This window comes from Eucalyptus grandis, chromosome 2, assembly GCF_016545825.1.
Source record: "Eucalyptus grandis isolate ANBG69807.140 chromosome 2, ASM1654582v1, whole genome shotgun sequence".
NCBI classification, from domain to species: domain Eukaryota; kingdom Viridiplantae; phylum Streptophyta; class Magnoliopsida; order Myrtales; family Myrtaceae; genus Eucalyptus; species Eucalyptus grandis.
This window is the reverse complement of record NC_052613.1, coordinates 4,907,667-4,921,204: the sequence shown is the minus strand read 5'-3', so window position 1 is coordinate 4,921,204 and position 13,538 is coordinate 4,907,667. Positions and strand designations below refer to the sequence as shown.

Here is a 13,538-nt window from a genome sequence, read left to right as displayed (position 1 = left end):
CCTATCAAATCCATCCTCCATCAACCGCCAGATCGTGTCCGTTGATGAATTCGGCCTCTTCGGAAGCTAAGAACACCACGGCATCAGCCACGTGCTTCGCCTTCAGCACTCCTTTCAAGCACGAATGAGACTCGTACATCCTCTCGCCTTCCTCCTCACTCACGCCAAACGCTTGACAGAGTAACGGTGTTGCGACCGCTCCGGGCGAGACACAGTTCACGCGTATACCGTATGCTCCAAGTTGCTTGCTCGCCGACCTCACCAGACCCAGCACGGCATGCTTAGACATTACATAGTCCACGTAATTCTCGTTTCCGGTGCTGGCCCGGATGCTTGCCGTGCAAATAATGTTTCCCTTTATGGCTCCCGCCACCATGGCGCGCGCCCCGTGCTTGACACAGGCGGCCATTCCCCGAACATTGACGGCGAAAAGCCTTTCGAAAGCTGGTATGTTGAACTCGAGAATGTCTTGTTTGACGTCATTCACTGTGCCTGCGTTGCTGAACAAGATGTCTAGGTGACCATTTGATCGAAGAGTCGATTCTACCAAGAACTTCACCTGTTGCTCATCCGTGACATCACAATGGATGTAGGTGCACCGGTGGGATCCGATCGATGCCACGAGGTTGTGGCCCTTTTTGTCTTGGATGTCGGCAATCACAACATACGCGCCGTGATATGCCAACCGACGTGCCGTCTCCTCGCCGATGCCACTTGCGCCACCGGTGATGATGGCTACTTTGCCGTCAAGTTTGTTTGAGGCGTGGCTTGCCATTTCTGCAAGCAGAGAATGGAAAACTGAATACAGAAATGGCCTATGAAGTCGTGCCGAAGGAGATGTAGAGCCACTTCATATTATAGAACTTGAGAAAGGACAAAGCACAATTATGTTAACATTGAATTTTTTCTTTTTTTTGGTCGGTGAATGTTCGGTGTTGATTTTCTGTTGAAAATTTCAGTTATACACTAGGTTTGGATCCACTAATGAATAAAGAAAGTTATTGGTAGGCTATCACAATTAAATTGATATGAACTTTCCATTGAATTTTGGCTCCTTATATCAACCTTGCTAGAATTCTCACTCTAAATAGAACGGATGTAATTCGCAACTAATGGATTTTTATGAGAGGATAACGCAAAGTTTTTTCTCTGCATGTGGACCCAGATGGATGTAAATATGACCGGCCTTGCCTCTTCGGACGCTCCTGCCTCCTTAATCATATCTTATAACTATGGAAATTTGTAGGCCTAAGCTGATTTTTTTTTTACTTGTGCTGACTTTCCGCTGAATATTTATTTATACATGAGATTTGGATCCAATAATGAATAAATTTGGCAAGTTATTAGTAGGCTTTAACAATCAAATTGATATGGACTCTTCATTGGAATATGGATACCTTGCTAGAATTCTCATAGCTCTAGATAGAACAGATATAATTTCCAACTAATGGATTTTGATGCATGAAGAGGGCAAAATTTCCTCGTTGCGTATGGGCTTGGATGAATGTGGACATGGTTGATCTAGCCCCATTGGGTGCTATCACAACACGCGATCATAACCTTAAAATTTGAAAATTCGTAGGCTTCTAAGCTAATTTCTTTACATGCGTTGTATATTTTGGTATTATAATTTTTTATTTTTAGTTTCTTTCTTGATCATATTTTCAATAATTTATTCTTTTTTTCTCATCAATTAACCATGAAATTTTTTCCAAATTAAACTTTTCCGGTGGACTCCTTTACTCTTTCTTCTTCTTTTCTTAGACGAGTATGTATATTCTTTTGGCAAGTGAGTTAGATCAATTCAGATACCGACTAGTATTAGTTAAAAGCCAATTGGATAATTCGATGGGTGTGCAAAGTAGAACTACAAACCCTAGAGAAATCGGCAGAATCTTATTAATTAATAGAACTGCATCAAAGTAGTTGGGTTGTCTACATCATAATCTTCATCCCGCGTTCCAGAAGGATATGTTCAGAAACAGACAAAAGATGGAGCAAGACCTTTCTTGCTGAAGCCAGATTTGGGCCTTAAGTTTTCCACGCCTAAGGAAGAAATCAATTGCATAATTCCTAGGTTCTCAATAACTTTGTATCCGTGTCTATGAAATGCAAATTGTCGATGAATTTAGTTAAAATATCTTACATCATTTTTTGGGCTGGACTCTCATGTGTATTATTTCACATGGACATTATACTAAATTATATGACAGACTCCAATTGACCTTAATCAGTGAATTATTTTAAATATTTTACCCATTATTTGGTATATAGATATCTTAATATCCGTTTTTTTTTTGGGTGGAAAGGGGGGGGATAAGTGGGCTCAAAAAGTTTCAATGAGTGCAAATTCGTGTAAGTTTTTAACGATTGAAACTGCATTCGGCTCAAAGGAGAATGCATTTTCATCAGTAACGTCGTCAACTCCTTTTGATGACAATGATCGTTGAAACAATTTCCCTATACTCTGTGTTGCCCCAATGGATCCATGCTAAAAAGTGAAAGGGTAGCTTGAGAATCTCCTTTCTCGTTCTCCTACTTGGATATCTCGATAATTCTCCTTTTTTTTTTTTTTTTGTTTTCTTTTTTCTAATAAGTTCTGTTTAACTCTCCTCTATCTAGATCTAATGTATCTCTCAACTTGTGCTTTTGTTCCCAGTGAAATAAGGGGGCTACATATATTTGGTCAATTGATTGTTGATGCAAGTTCAGTTTCTTTTTCTCTTTTCATAAATATTCGTATTGTTGACACCCAAGATTACTTTTGGAACAATGTTCCGGTTGCAAGAGAATACTAAGTGAAACGCTTTGGTTTGGTTCACAAAGTTAAGGGTAAAATAGCTTTCGTGGAGGCTACTTAATCTGAGCTTCGATGGAATTCTAGAAGCCAATTCTAGAGTTGATAGCCAAGTGACTAATTGCCACGTGTTCGACTATGGGGATAGTACACTAGATTTGAAGATAAAACAAAATTAGCATTAGAACTCGAGCGAGAATAACCGCTACGTGAAATAGGTATAAAAATAAGGAGCAGTTATTTCCTTGATGAGCAAGCTACACGAGCATCATCGACGGATGAGGAAGTAGTTGTTGAAGGATAAGGTCATCAAGAAGAATTGGAAAACGTCGAGAATGCGAAGAGTAGTGAGAATGCAAAGAGTAGTGCTCAAGGAAGAGCAACCGATTGAGGAACATTAGTCCACTCTATAAATATTGCAACCTTAATATTGAAACCCCCCCTCAGAACAATATAAAAACTATCTTTTTATTTATTTATCGCATTTTAGCTCCCATCATCAATTAAATTCCGACGTGCATTTCTATCCGATCCAACATCGTCGATTAGATTCCGATGTTGTTCCACAAGCTCAGGTCATTGATTAAATTCAGGTGTTGTCTTTCCTATCTAGCGGTGTTGCTATTGATTAGATTCTAGCTTTATACCTAAAACAAGTTGTGTTGTAAATTAAATTTCAGCATTGCTTGAGTTTGAAGCACAAACTATTCCGGTGCTAGTGTCTAGATTGCATCATGAATTAGATTCTGGTGTAATTTGTGCCTAGAAGTATTCTCTGTCCAAACTCGACACACAAGAAGTATTCTCTGTCCAAACTCGACACACAACTAGAGTCTCCTATCATAAGACCAAAACACAGTGTTTGGTGAAAGACTTGTCCGGGGATCAAAACTGGTGAAACACAAATGCATCATTCTTAACGTGTGTTTTTATCAAGAACATGTATAGCATAGCTTCATTGTCTAGAATTAATTATTTTCTTGAGGAGGTACTCAAAATTTTTGAGGTGTCTTTGAGTTGATTGGTCTTTCTTATCTCTAGAAACAACAAACCCTCATATTAGGGGTGAGCATGGTTCTTGGGTAGGAATCGAAAACTAGCCATGGAAATTGATCCAGTTCTAGGTTCCGATGAAAATAATTCAGCTCCCGATTCCATATTTTTTGGAACCTATACAATGCGGTTTGATACCTGGTTCCTAAGTGGGAACTGAACCAATCTAGAACCGGGCCAATAACCAAATGAGGAACCTACATAACCCTAAAATAGACATGAACTACATAGTTTTATGGCGAGGCTCGAGCGAACAAAAGGAAAACTTCTTCCTTTGAGAGCGACTCCTTGGATTTTACCGTGACATTTGACTCCTCCAGATATGGAGTCCAGACGCTGCTCTTCCTTGCTGATCACTTGGCCGGTTCTACCATTGCAGAACCAAGCTCGCTGGTACACTGTTTTTCAGCCTGCAGAGCACGAATAGCTTAGACTTCGCTCGAGACTTATTCGTTGGCTGATGTCACTAGCGACAAGACCTCAGGAACCTCCTCTTGTTAGTTCGCTTATAGTTTGAGACTGTTAATCATGTTTTCAAAGTGAGATTCGATCAAGAACAGACTATTGAAGATATCGTTTCTGTTTGAGCAAAATTTAATCAAATTTGATGTTATTTTGCTGTTTCTTAGTACGTTAACATGTATGATGATAATTTAAATTTTAATCTCTCACTTGCTTTCATTATATGAACACTTTCATGAAGCTGCTCACCACATATTCGACAAAATGTATAAACCAAGTCTATGATGGGCATATGGATTTGGGTTGGATCCTTTGTTCAGTCATTTTCTCTTGAAATCTGGCTCATGTAGTCTCTAAGTATTACTTGCTTGTTGCTTACACTCACCCCTTCCATTCTCTCTCTTTCTCTCTCCTCTCTCATTTTCTCTTGAAATCCGGCTCATGTAGTCTCTAAGTATTACTTGCTTGTCGCTCACATTCACCCCCTCCACTCCACTCTCTCTCTCTCTCTCTCTCTCTCTCTCTCTCCTCATATATATATATATATTTATTTTTTTTTAGCACACGAAAAGGCTTGGTCTACTAATGTTTTTCTCTAATACTAGTACCTTTCATGCACGTATCTCTTTCTAGAGTGAATATATGAGGTGGGATTTTCTAATAATTATTTTAATTTAATATGATTAAGTGATTAACTATATTTGTTTTGTTTTGTTTATTTTGTTTATTTTATTTTATTTTATTTTATTTTATTATTATTATTTTTTATGCTTGGAGGAATCGCTTGGCCGACGCCGCCACGTAAACCCCAGTGACGCTAGCCTGTGACCCACCACCGGGCGCCACGCTTAAATTGCCTAATGATCTCGCCCTCCCCGCAACTTGCGTTGTAGGGCTTGAACTCTGGACCTCCCGTTTGAGGTCTCTGGAGCCTACCAATGGAGCTATCACTACCATGGTATATTTGTTGTTTCTTTTGTTTTGAAGTAATTAATGAAACTAGTTCCTAGTTAGACCCGGAATCGATTGATAGGATAGATTACATATTATAGGGTCCACAGGGTAGGTTCTTGATTTAAAAAATTAGGACCCGACAAGATAGGTACTAGGGGGAACTTGGTCCGCTTTGAATGCTCACCCCTATCTCATATCACTTCTTTTAATTATTATTTTCATGTTTCCTTTCACCACCGCTCTTTCTTGATTCTAGTATGACTTAGATGATAGATATCTGAATACTAAATAGATAGTAAGAAATAAGATTTTCACTTTCTCATTGTTGAATTTATCAAAAGATTATTTTTCTTTTTCTTTACTAATTCAAGTCTATTGCTTTTTATATTTTCAATAAAATTTTATCACATAATTCAACTTATTGTTATATCATCTATATGAAAATTTGAAATATAATTTAACTAAATGGTATAAATAGATACCAACTGAATCGAAATGCTAACTAGGATATAGAATAATCAGATTAGAATCTTACTCGAAATTCTAGAAAATAGAAATATAATGTAATATCTCGTTTTGTTTTGTTTTCTCACCCACCCTCTATACGTAATGACCGAGTGAATGCTTCTCTGCTGTGTCCGTTTTGACCGAGCTCCCCTCCATTTTGCAGAATTTGTCAGCCCACTTTTGACCCAGAGTTCCCCAAAAATGCATAATCCTAAATATTAAACAGAACTTTGGAAAAAGAAAAGAAAAAATCAGTTCGAAAATGTCTCCATTGATGGTGCCACCAACGAGTGAGGTTCAGGTTGAGAGCTTCGTCTTATGGCGGACGGCAAAACCTCCTGGCTCCGACAAGACCTTGTTCCTCAATGGGGCACGTCCTATACATTTTCAGTGCTCGTATTTTTGGATTTTACTGGTGGTACGTAAGATAGTCAATATTTACAAGTGATGTTATCATGATAATCGTAAAGTTTGCGCACATTTTTTGGGTCAAAAAATGATGATTATATTTTCTTTTCATATTTCTGTTACTAAACAATATATAGCAGGATTTACATGGTTCCAAGCAGATATTTAGCTAATCCATCAGCAGACTTAGCACGTAATCCGGGAACCTTCAAAATGATGGTTTCTTTTGAATGAAAAGGTTGAGAGGAGATGATGAATTTGACCATCAGCTTCAAAATTACTTTAGAGTTATCATCATCTTCATAGCGAAAGATGCCTGCCACGGCCAGACTCTCACTCGGTTGATAGCACACAAAGGAGGCCAAGAAGGGGCCCATCATCGTTGTTCCTCTCCAGGGGAACAGGCCAAAGAAAGAACCAACTTCATGTTTACAAGACTACGGTTGATATGATTTGTTTTATGAGGATATTGTTTTTCATTCAGAGCGTTGGTGTCACAGCCCGATCCTCCAAGCGCGAGCCCATTCCTCAGCGGTCGATTAAATAGCGACGTCCCAGAACACATCGCCAACCCATTCATTTTAATGCGCATGCGGAAGCGAATAAATATTCCCTAGACAACGATCAGATGGGATAGAACAGTAGAGCCACAATTTTCGAAAACCACATCACACTTATATACATATATCAAACTATGTCATATACAATATTAGCCGACTGTATACAAGGTCTGCAAAAAGGGGGGTAGAGCACTACAAGCCCTCAAGCATTTGAGTCTTCCTAAGAATACACCGGGGACCTTGGATCCGATAGGTACGGATTCACCACTGAACCACCTAGAGGGTTGACCGTCCCTTTTCCAAAAGTAACCTCCAGCACATACACAGGTATCTCAGATTTCGGTATGGGATATTCTCTCTGTCCATTCCGTGCACGTCGGTACCATGATTTGTATTGATGGGGTACCTTATGGGGTAGAGTCTCATCAACCTAGACCATGGACCTTATGAGTTCATAGACCCAATATCTTGGGCTCCCATGAAGCGAGATGTAAGATACCTGCTCTGTGACCTTCTTCGGCTATCCAAAACACTCGGGAGGAGATGCTATCTAAGGACCTGAAAATGTTATTTCACAACGGAGTGAGATGACGTCTCAATAAGTTCACCCCTAAGTCCCGACTAGGAAGAGAATACGCCCTGAGGGTTGCCTAAGCACAAACATGAGTCATAGGACTCACCTTTGCCTCCATTCCTTCCTACAAGTCAGTATAATTTACAAATTCAATGAATCACTTCAACACATCAAAGTAATAAATCAGATCTAGTCATTGATCAATCGACCCAGTTGATTATATACCATTAAGACCATCTCTCGGTCAACCCAATCAATATTATCTATAAAGTCCAATCACATCAATGATTGCTCACCTTAAGTTGAAGATAGATAGAAAAGCTTGTTGAAAGCTGATAATGACGTATACTGCTCACCCTAAACTGATATATCGAAGCCCTCAGGCCGATATAGTATACAGTTAATGCTCACCAAAGCTGTGCGGTACTTAGTTGCTCACTAAAGCTGTGCGATACTTAAGGCATACCGCTCACTCTAAGCTGATATATCAAAGCCCTTAGACTGATATATTATACAATTCTAATCAACCAACTATTTCACCACTTTTATCATACCCAATAAAAATAATTGTGTGTGGGTGAACGGTTGGCCTCAGCCAAAAATATAATATCTTTACTTTATAAACTTCCACTAATTATATAGTCAATAAAAATATTTTTGGCGCTATAAATCGACGCTCGGTGATTTTCTAATTAAATACCAAGATTATTAAATTTTTGGATAAATTCCCAAAATTATAACACTCAAATTGCACTCGATTAATTAAATAAATCACACTATTGCAATCAGCATGAAATTCTAGTCATTGGCTATCCCGGTCTAATTTCCGAAAATAATAATTAATTAATTAATTACCAAAATTAATTAATAAGTACCAATAAATGCAACTTAGGCCGGAAAAGCCTAATTAAATACCAAAATGTGTTCGGAAAAATTCCGAACCTATTTAAATAAATACTACGACTTATCTACTTGCTCATTGCACTACTCTAACCACCTAACTTGCAATATCGAATGATTAAATTACTAATCCGTTCTAACTAACCACTTAATCCAAGCTTAACCTAAACTAATAAACCCTTAAGCATAATTAGCTCCATAAGCGGAGATTAGTTAGTAAACTCACTGGATTTGTGAGCCGACGAGTTCACTTTGACGAGGGACGCGGAGACGGGCTACAAACTCCAAAGCAATGGCACCTTTCGAGATCTGAAAGGGCTAAAAAACGAGCCAAACAGTGCACATCAAACCCAGGGCTTCGGAATCTGTTCTTGGCCGAGAGGAGAAACCAGCGGTTTATTGAGGCAGAAATGAGCAAGGACAGGTGACGGAGCTGTTGCGGGTCTAGGCAGCTCACTCTAGCGGTTGAATGGCGACGTTACGGGCTCTAACGACCTCCTCGACGGCCTAGCATCGCGACTAGAGTAGCACGACGCACGGACTAGCGCAAGACAGACATGACTTGTGCAGGCTTGCAGACGATGTGACGGCGAGCGGTGGCGACGCGGCGGGCAAAGGCAGGGGCTGAGCTCGGTTTTTTTGGTCTTTGAAGCACTCTCTCTAGTCTGGAAATGGGGAGTCAATGGGCAGGAAGGAGAAGAGGACAACTAGTTCTTGAGGGACCCTCTAATCTTCAATTCTATCTTCTTGTCTCCTTGACTTGGCCCCACCATGGTTGCTGGCTTCCTCACCCATTTTCTAACCCCAAATCTTCCTCTAGAAGCCATTGAGATGGTCCAAAGGTTGAGGGACCATTGGCCTACAAATTTTGAAGTTATTTCCCCCAATTCCACTTCAATTCCTTCTTGAATCGGTTCAAATTGGCTCTCAAAATTTCCACCATCGAGTCCTTGATCAAATTGACATTTTTCCTCGCCAATAACCACCCCGCATTCCAAAATGCTATAAAAAAACAGCCCTCCTGAATTTTCCGGACAAAAATGGTCAAATCTTGACTTTTCGCCGAAAAATCTCGCCTTGCGAAAAATTTTCGGAGGATGAGTTGATGTTTCTAAAATGACTCGTGACATGATAGAACTTTTAATTTCTAAAATGGGATTCAAATTCGCGTTAATTTCAATTTGACACGATTTTAGCGTGATCTAGCCTACTGTGTAACTTTCCGAAATTTTTAGTGCAAGTAACCCATGGTTGATTTTCTTCAAGTCACAATGAACCTCTTCAACACATTGGCGATTCTTGGTGGTCATAAAAATCTCGAGATTTCGAATATGGACACAGGGTACCGAAACGACAGAAAAATCAGTCTAGTGCCAATTGACGAGAATTTTGCAATTCGGTGGAATCACCAACGTTTAACCACACATCTCGCTTAAACCAACCTATCTTTGATCTCTAATCGATCTTTACTGTGCTGTAATGATCTCTGTAGATGAGCATAGTCGAGCATTTGATTCATGGTCGAATTCTCAAGTTTATTGCATTAAAATATTTTAATGACTTCTCTAGATAGTCTAGTTATCTCAGAAGTGATCAACTCTGAGAATAACAATATAGGTGCGTTGATAAAAGACCCAATTTATTCTATTGAAAACATTATTGAAATTTCAGGATGTCACAATAGGCGCTCGAATCTATTTAGATGATCAAAGGGCGAGCAGGAGCTCAGGTCACTGCCCAAATTATGAACCTTCAAGCAATGGTCGAGGCTTATGATGGTGGCAAAACCGAAAATCCTCCTGCTGGGGTCCTATGTCATCTTCTTGGTCTTTAGGAAATAGAGAAGACCCTAGTTAAGCATCAACCTAAATTGAATGGAGAAATCTCCATAGTATAGACCGATCATAAGACATAGAAATCGTTACCAGAAAAATACTGCACTAAGCTTGTACTATCGAAATCAAATATGGATCATCAAGTATTACAAAACTTGAATACTTGTTTACATGTAATGTGCGTACGGTAGAAGCCGAGAGTCCATTGTCCTTGGATGTTCACCAGGAAGAACTAAAGACATATTTTCTCTCCAAACAACTAGCAGCAGATATAAATTGCCAAATCACAATCTTGTTTGACGTCTTGTTAAGATCATATTGCAGAAAGAAAATTCATTGTCCATCCACTAATCAAACTAGATATAAAACAAGCAACTTTGCCTGATACCTAAATATATATCGTCTAAGAATGGCCTCATATTGATTATTTAGTTTCCTTTCTCTAGGTATAGATCATTATCACAAAGCATATGGCTTCTACATGTTTGAATATTACTCATCCTCTGTGATAATGATCTCTTTTGATCAAGTCAAATATTGGTCGAACCGAAAAAGAAAAATAAGTGGTGTAAAGAGGAAAAGGAGACCATCAGCTGAGAGCATGCCTAGAAGAGAGAGAGAGAGAGAGAGAGAGAGAGAGAGAGAGAGAGAGAGAGAGAGAGAGAGAGAGAGAGAGGAGGAGGAGGTGAAGAAAGAATATGGTTTTGTTCCATGGGGTCCTCGCCAAGCCAACTCAACTACGTAACACAACATTTGGTAAGTGCTTGTGCCCTTTATTCTTCCGATCACAATAGTTTTCCAAATTAGGGCTCAAATTCAGAATTAAGTGAAATTTGAGTTGTGATATTCGATTTTGGAGGTGCTAAGTTGAGACATTATGGAAGAATGATAGTTTAAGATGTTGTGAAAGAGTAGAATATTATAGAATTTGATTTGAGCTTATCGTTTGTCTGAAACGAATTTTCAAAATTTCCCACAATGCATGTCTAGAGACTTTGAGGTCGTATTTTTTCATTTTTTAGCTCTGTTTTCAATGAATTAAGTTAGGGGTCTTTTAGTATGTCAAAAGGGCTTTTTATGAACTGTAAGTTTGTTTGAATAGGCTCAGTGGAGAAAGTTATGGTGTAACCAAGTTTTGTGCTCAAGCTTCGCGTTGCGAATAGCTTAAATAATTGTTTTGGGTAAGGGCCTTGTTATCATGTAAGAGTCATTTTGTTAGTATTTACATTTAGTTGAGCTAATTGGTCATTGAGATAGCATTTACTTGAATTTGGCATTGTTTCTTGCTTACTTGATAGGATCGTGAGTTTGATGGTTTGAGTAATATTTGTTATCTGCCCATAGGTATTTCAAGGTGGTATTATATCTTCTATAAATTTCTAAACTTGGGTCTTGAAAGTGACAAAAATTTGATATATTATGAGTTATGAACCTTCAAAATGATAATATTTGTTAGCTCTAAGTCAAAATGAATCAATACTCGAACGATCAAATATCGGAAACAAAACACAGAAACGTGCCCAGAAAACATGTAACACTGATCGAAATGCATACTTTGTTTGCCATATATTAAGTACTTGTTACAGTCTCATAGGAATTAATCAAAGTCTTGGAATTCCATTCTTCAAGAGGGAGTACACTGTTATCTTAAGGAAAGGAAAATAACATATTGTTTCATTCTATTCTCAACATTCTTCCTGTTTTCATATTTATACATCAATTATTTTCACTTAAAAAATAACTACCCCTTCCTCTTGTGGGCCTTTCCCTGCCCAACATGGGCAGACGAGCTTGATTTAGCCCAATGAATAAAAAACCCATCACCTAAAAATATATCATCTAAGAATGACCTCATATTAATTTTAAGGTTTCCTTTTCTGCATTCAAACATATAGAATCTGAGTTGTCCCTAGATATGTTATTGACATACCGATTCAATTGTTAATCGCATCTTCAAGGGAGATCCAATTAAGAACAGATTCTTGAAGATCTTGTTTCTGTTTGAGCAATATCCAATCAAGCTAGATGTTATTTCATTGATTCTCAGTATGCTAACATATGCAATGATAATTTAGATTTTAATCTCTAACTTGCTTTATTTATACGAACACCTTCATGAAACTGTGACCAACATGTTCGACGGAATGCACAAATTAATTTTATGTTAGTTTCTCTCCGGTTACAGGTCACATTGAGTGCGTACTGCTTACCAACATGAAAATAATTGCTTTCTATGTAAACAATATGTCGGCTTTGAGGCTTAACAGAGGTGTTCTTGCCCATGCTTTGGCTTATGGATTTGGGTTGGATCCTTATGTTCAGTCATTTACTCTCAAAATCCGGCTGACGTAGTCTCTAAGTATCACTTGCTTCTCTCTCTCTCTCTCTCACATAAATGTTTTGCACAAAAGGCTTGGTCTATGAATGTTTTGCTCTAATACAAGTATCCTTTGTGTATGTATCTCTCTAGACTGAATATATGTGGTGAGGTTTTCAAATAATTATTTTAGTTTAACATTATTAAGTGATTAACTATATTTGTTGTGTTTCTTGTTTTTAGGTGGTTGGAGCAATTTTTGTAAATGATCAAGGAATGAAGTTCTATAATCTAAGTTTTATGTTACATGTTTTGAACTTTTTATTATTATTTTTTCGAGTGTTCATCTTTAAAGGATTGTCGTTATGGACAAATACAGATTTTTGTTGTTTCATTCACTTTCTTTTTGCTTGATTAAAAATGAAACCAAAAAAAGTAAAGAAAAAAGTGAAACGAAAAACAGAAGAAGAAATTGGCCAATTCATGGTTAGACCCTAGAATCGACTAACAGGGCAGGTTACAGATCTCAAGGTCTATCAAGTAGGTTTCATATTCAAAAAATTAGGAACGGACGGGGTAGATTTTAAGTGGAACCTAAATAAACTCTGGTATGCTCACCCCTAGAGAGCCCTGCGGTCCACAAGGAGGATACGTATAGGGATGATCAATGGGTGAAAATTGGCGAGCACGGCCCGAGCTTCATGAGAATTTCAGGAGGTAAGACTCTGTTATCGGGCCTGAGGTGCTATACTCAGCTCAACCCCACGTTGAGAAATCGGGCTTGGCAGGCCTAATTGTGTCCGGATGGGCTCTTATGAACGGGAGAGCTATTTCCTAAAAAGCTACCACCCGAATTTTGTCCGCAAAAACCGAGCTCCGCCTGGCAGGGTCCCTGCACGGGGCCGCAGGGCAACAAAACAAATAAATTTCGAGGCATAGCAGGACTTTCGGCTACTCCTTTGTTGAATTGAACAAGCACCAACGCATACTTATCATCAAATCACCAACCGAGTCGCTGAATTTAAAGATGAAAGAAAAATGTTCCTTTCACAAACGAGATGGCATCAGCCAGAGTTCTTGTTTTCTCCAGATTTGAATTGCTAAAGCAGCAAACAAAGCCCAGGGGAGCTAAAGACTTTGCAAATCTTATTTCTAGTCTCCACAGGATAGC

The 13,538-nt window shown here is 38.6% G+C and overlaps 1 protein-coding gene across 1 annotated transcript; it reads right to left on the bottom strand.

Moving 5' to 3' along the window:
• Positions 1-6,561, bottom strand: LOC120290435 ((-)-isopiperitenol/(-)-carveol dehydrogenase, mitochondrial-like). Its single transcript, XM_039306697.1, has 2 exons — positions 6,329-6,561; positions 1-848 (listed from the first exon to the last, which is right to left on the bottom strand). Exons 1-2 carry the CDS (start codon positions 6,559-6,561, stop codon positions 5-7), a joined length of 1,077 nt encoding a protein of 358 aa, XP_039162631.1. The 3' UTR covers positions 1-4.
• Between the last annotated feature and the right edge of the window lie 6,977 nt (positions 6,562-13,538).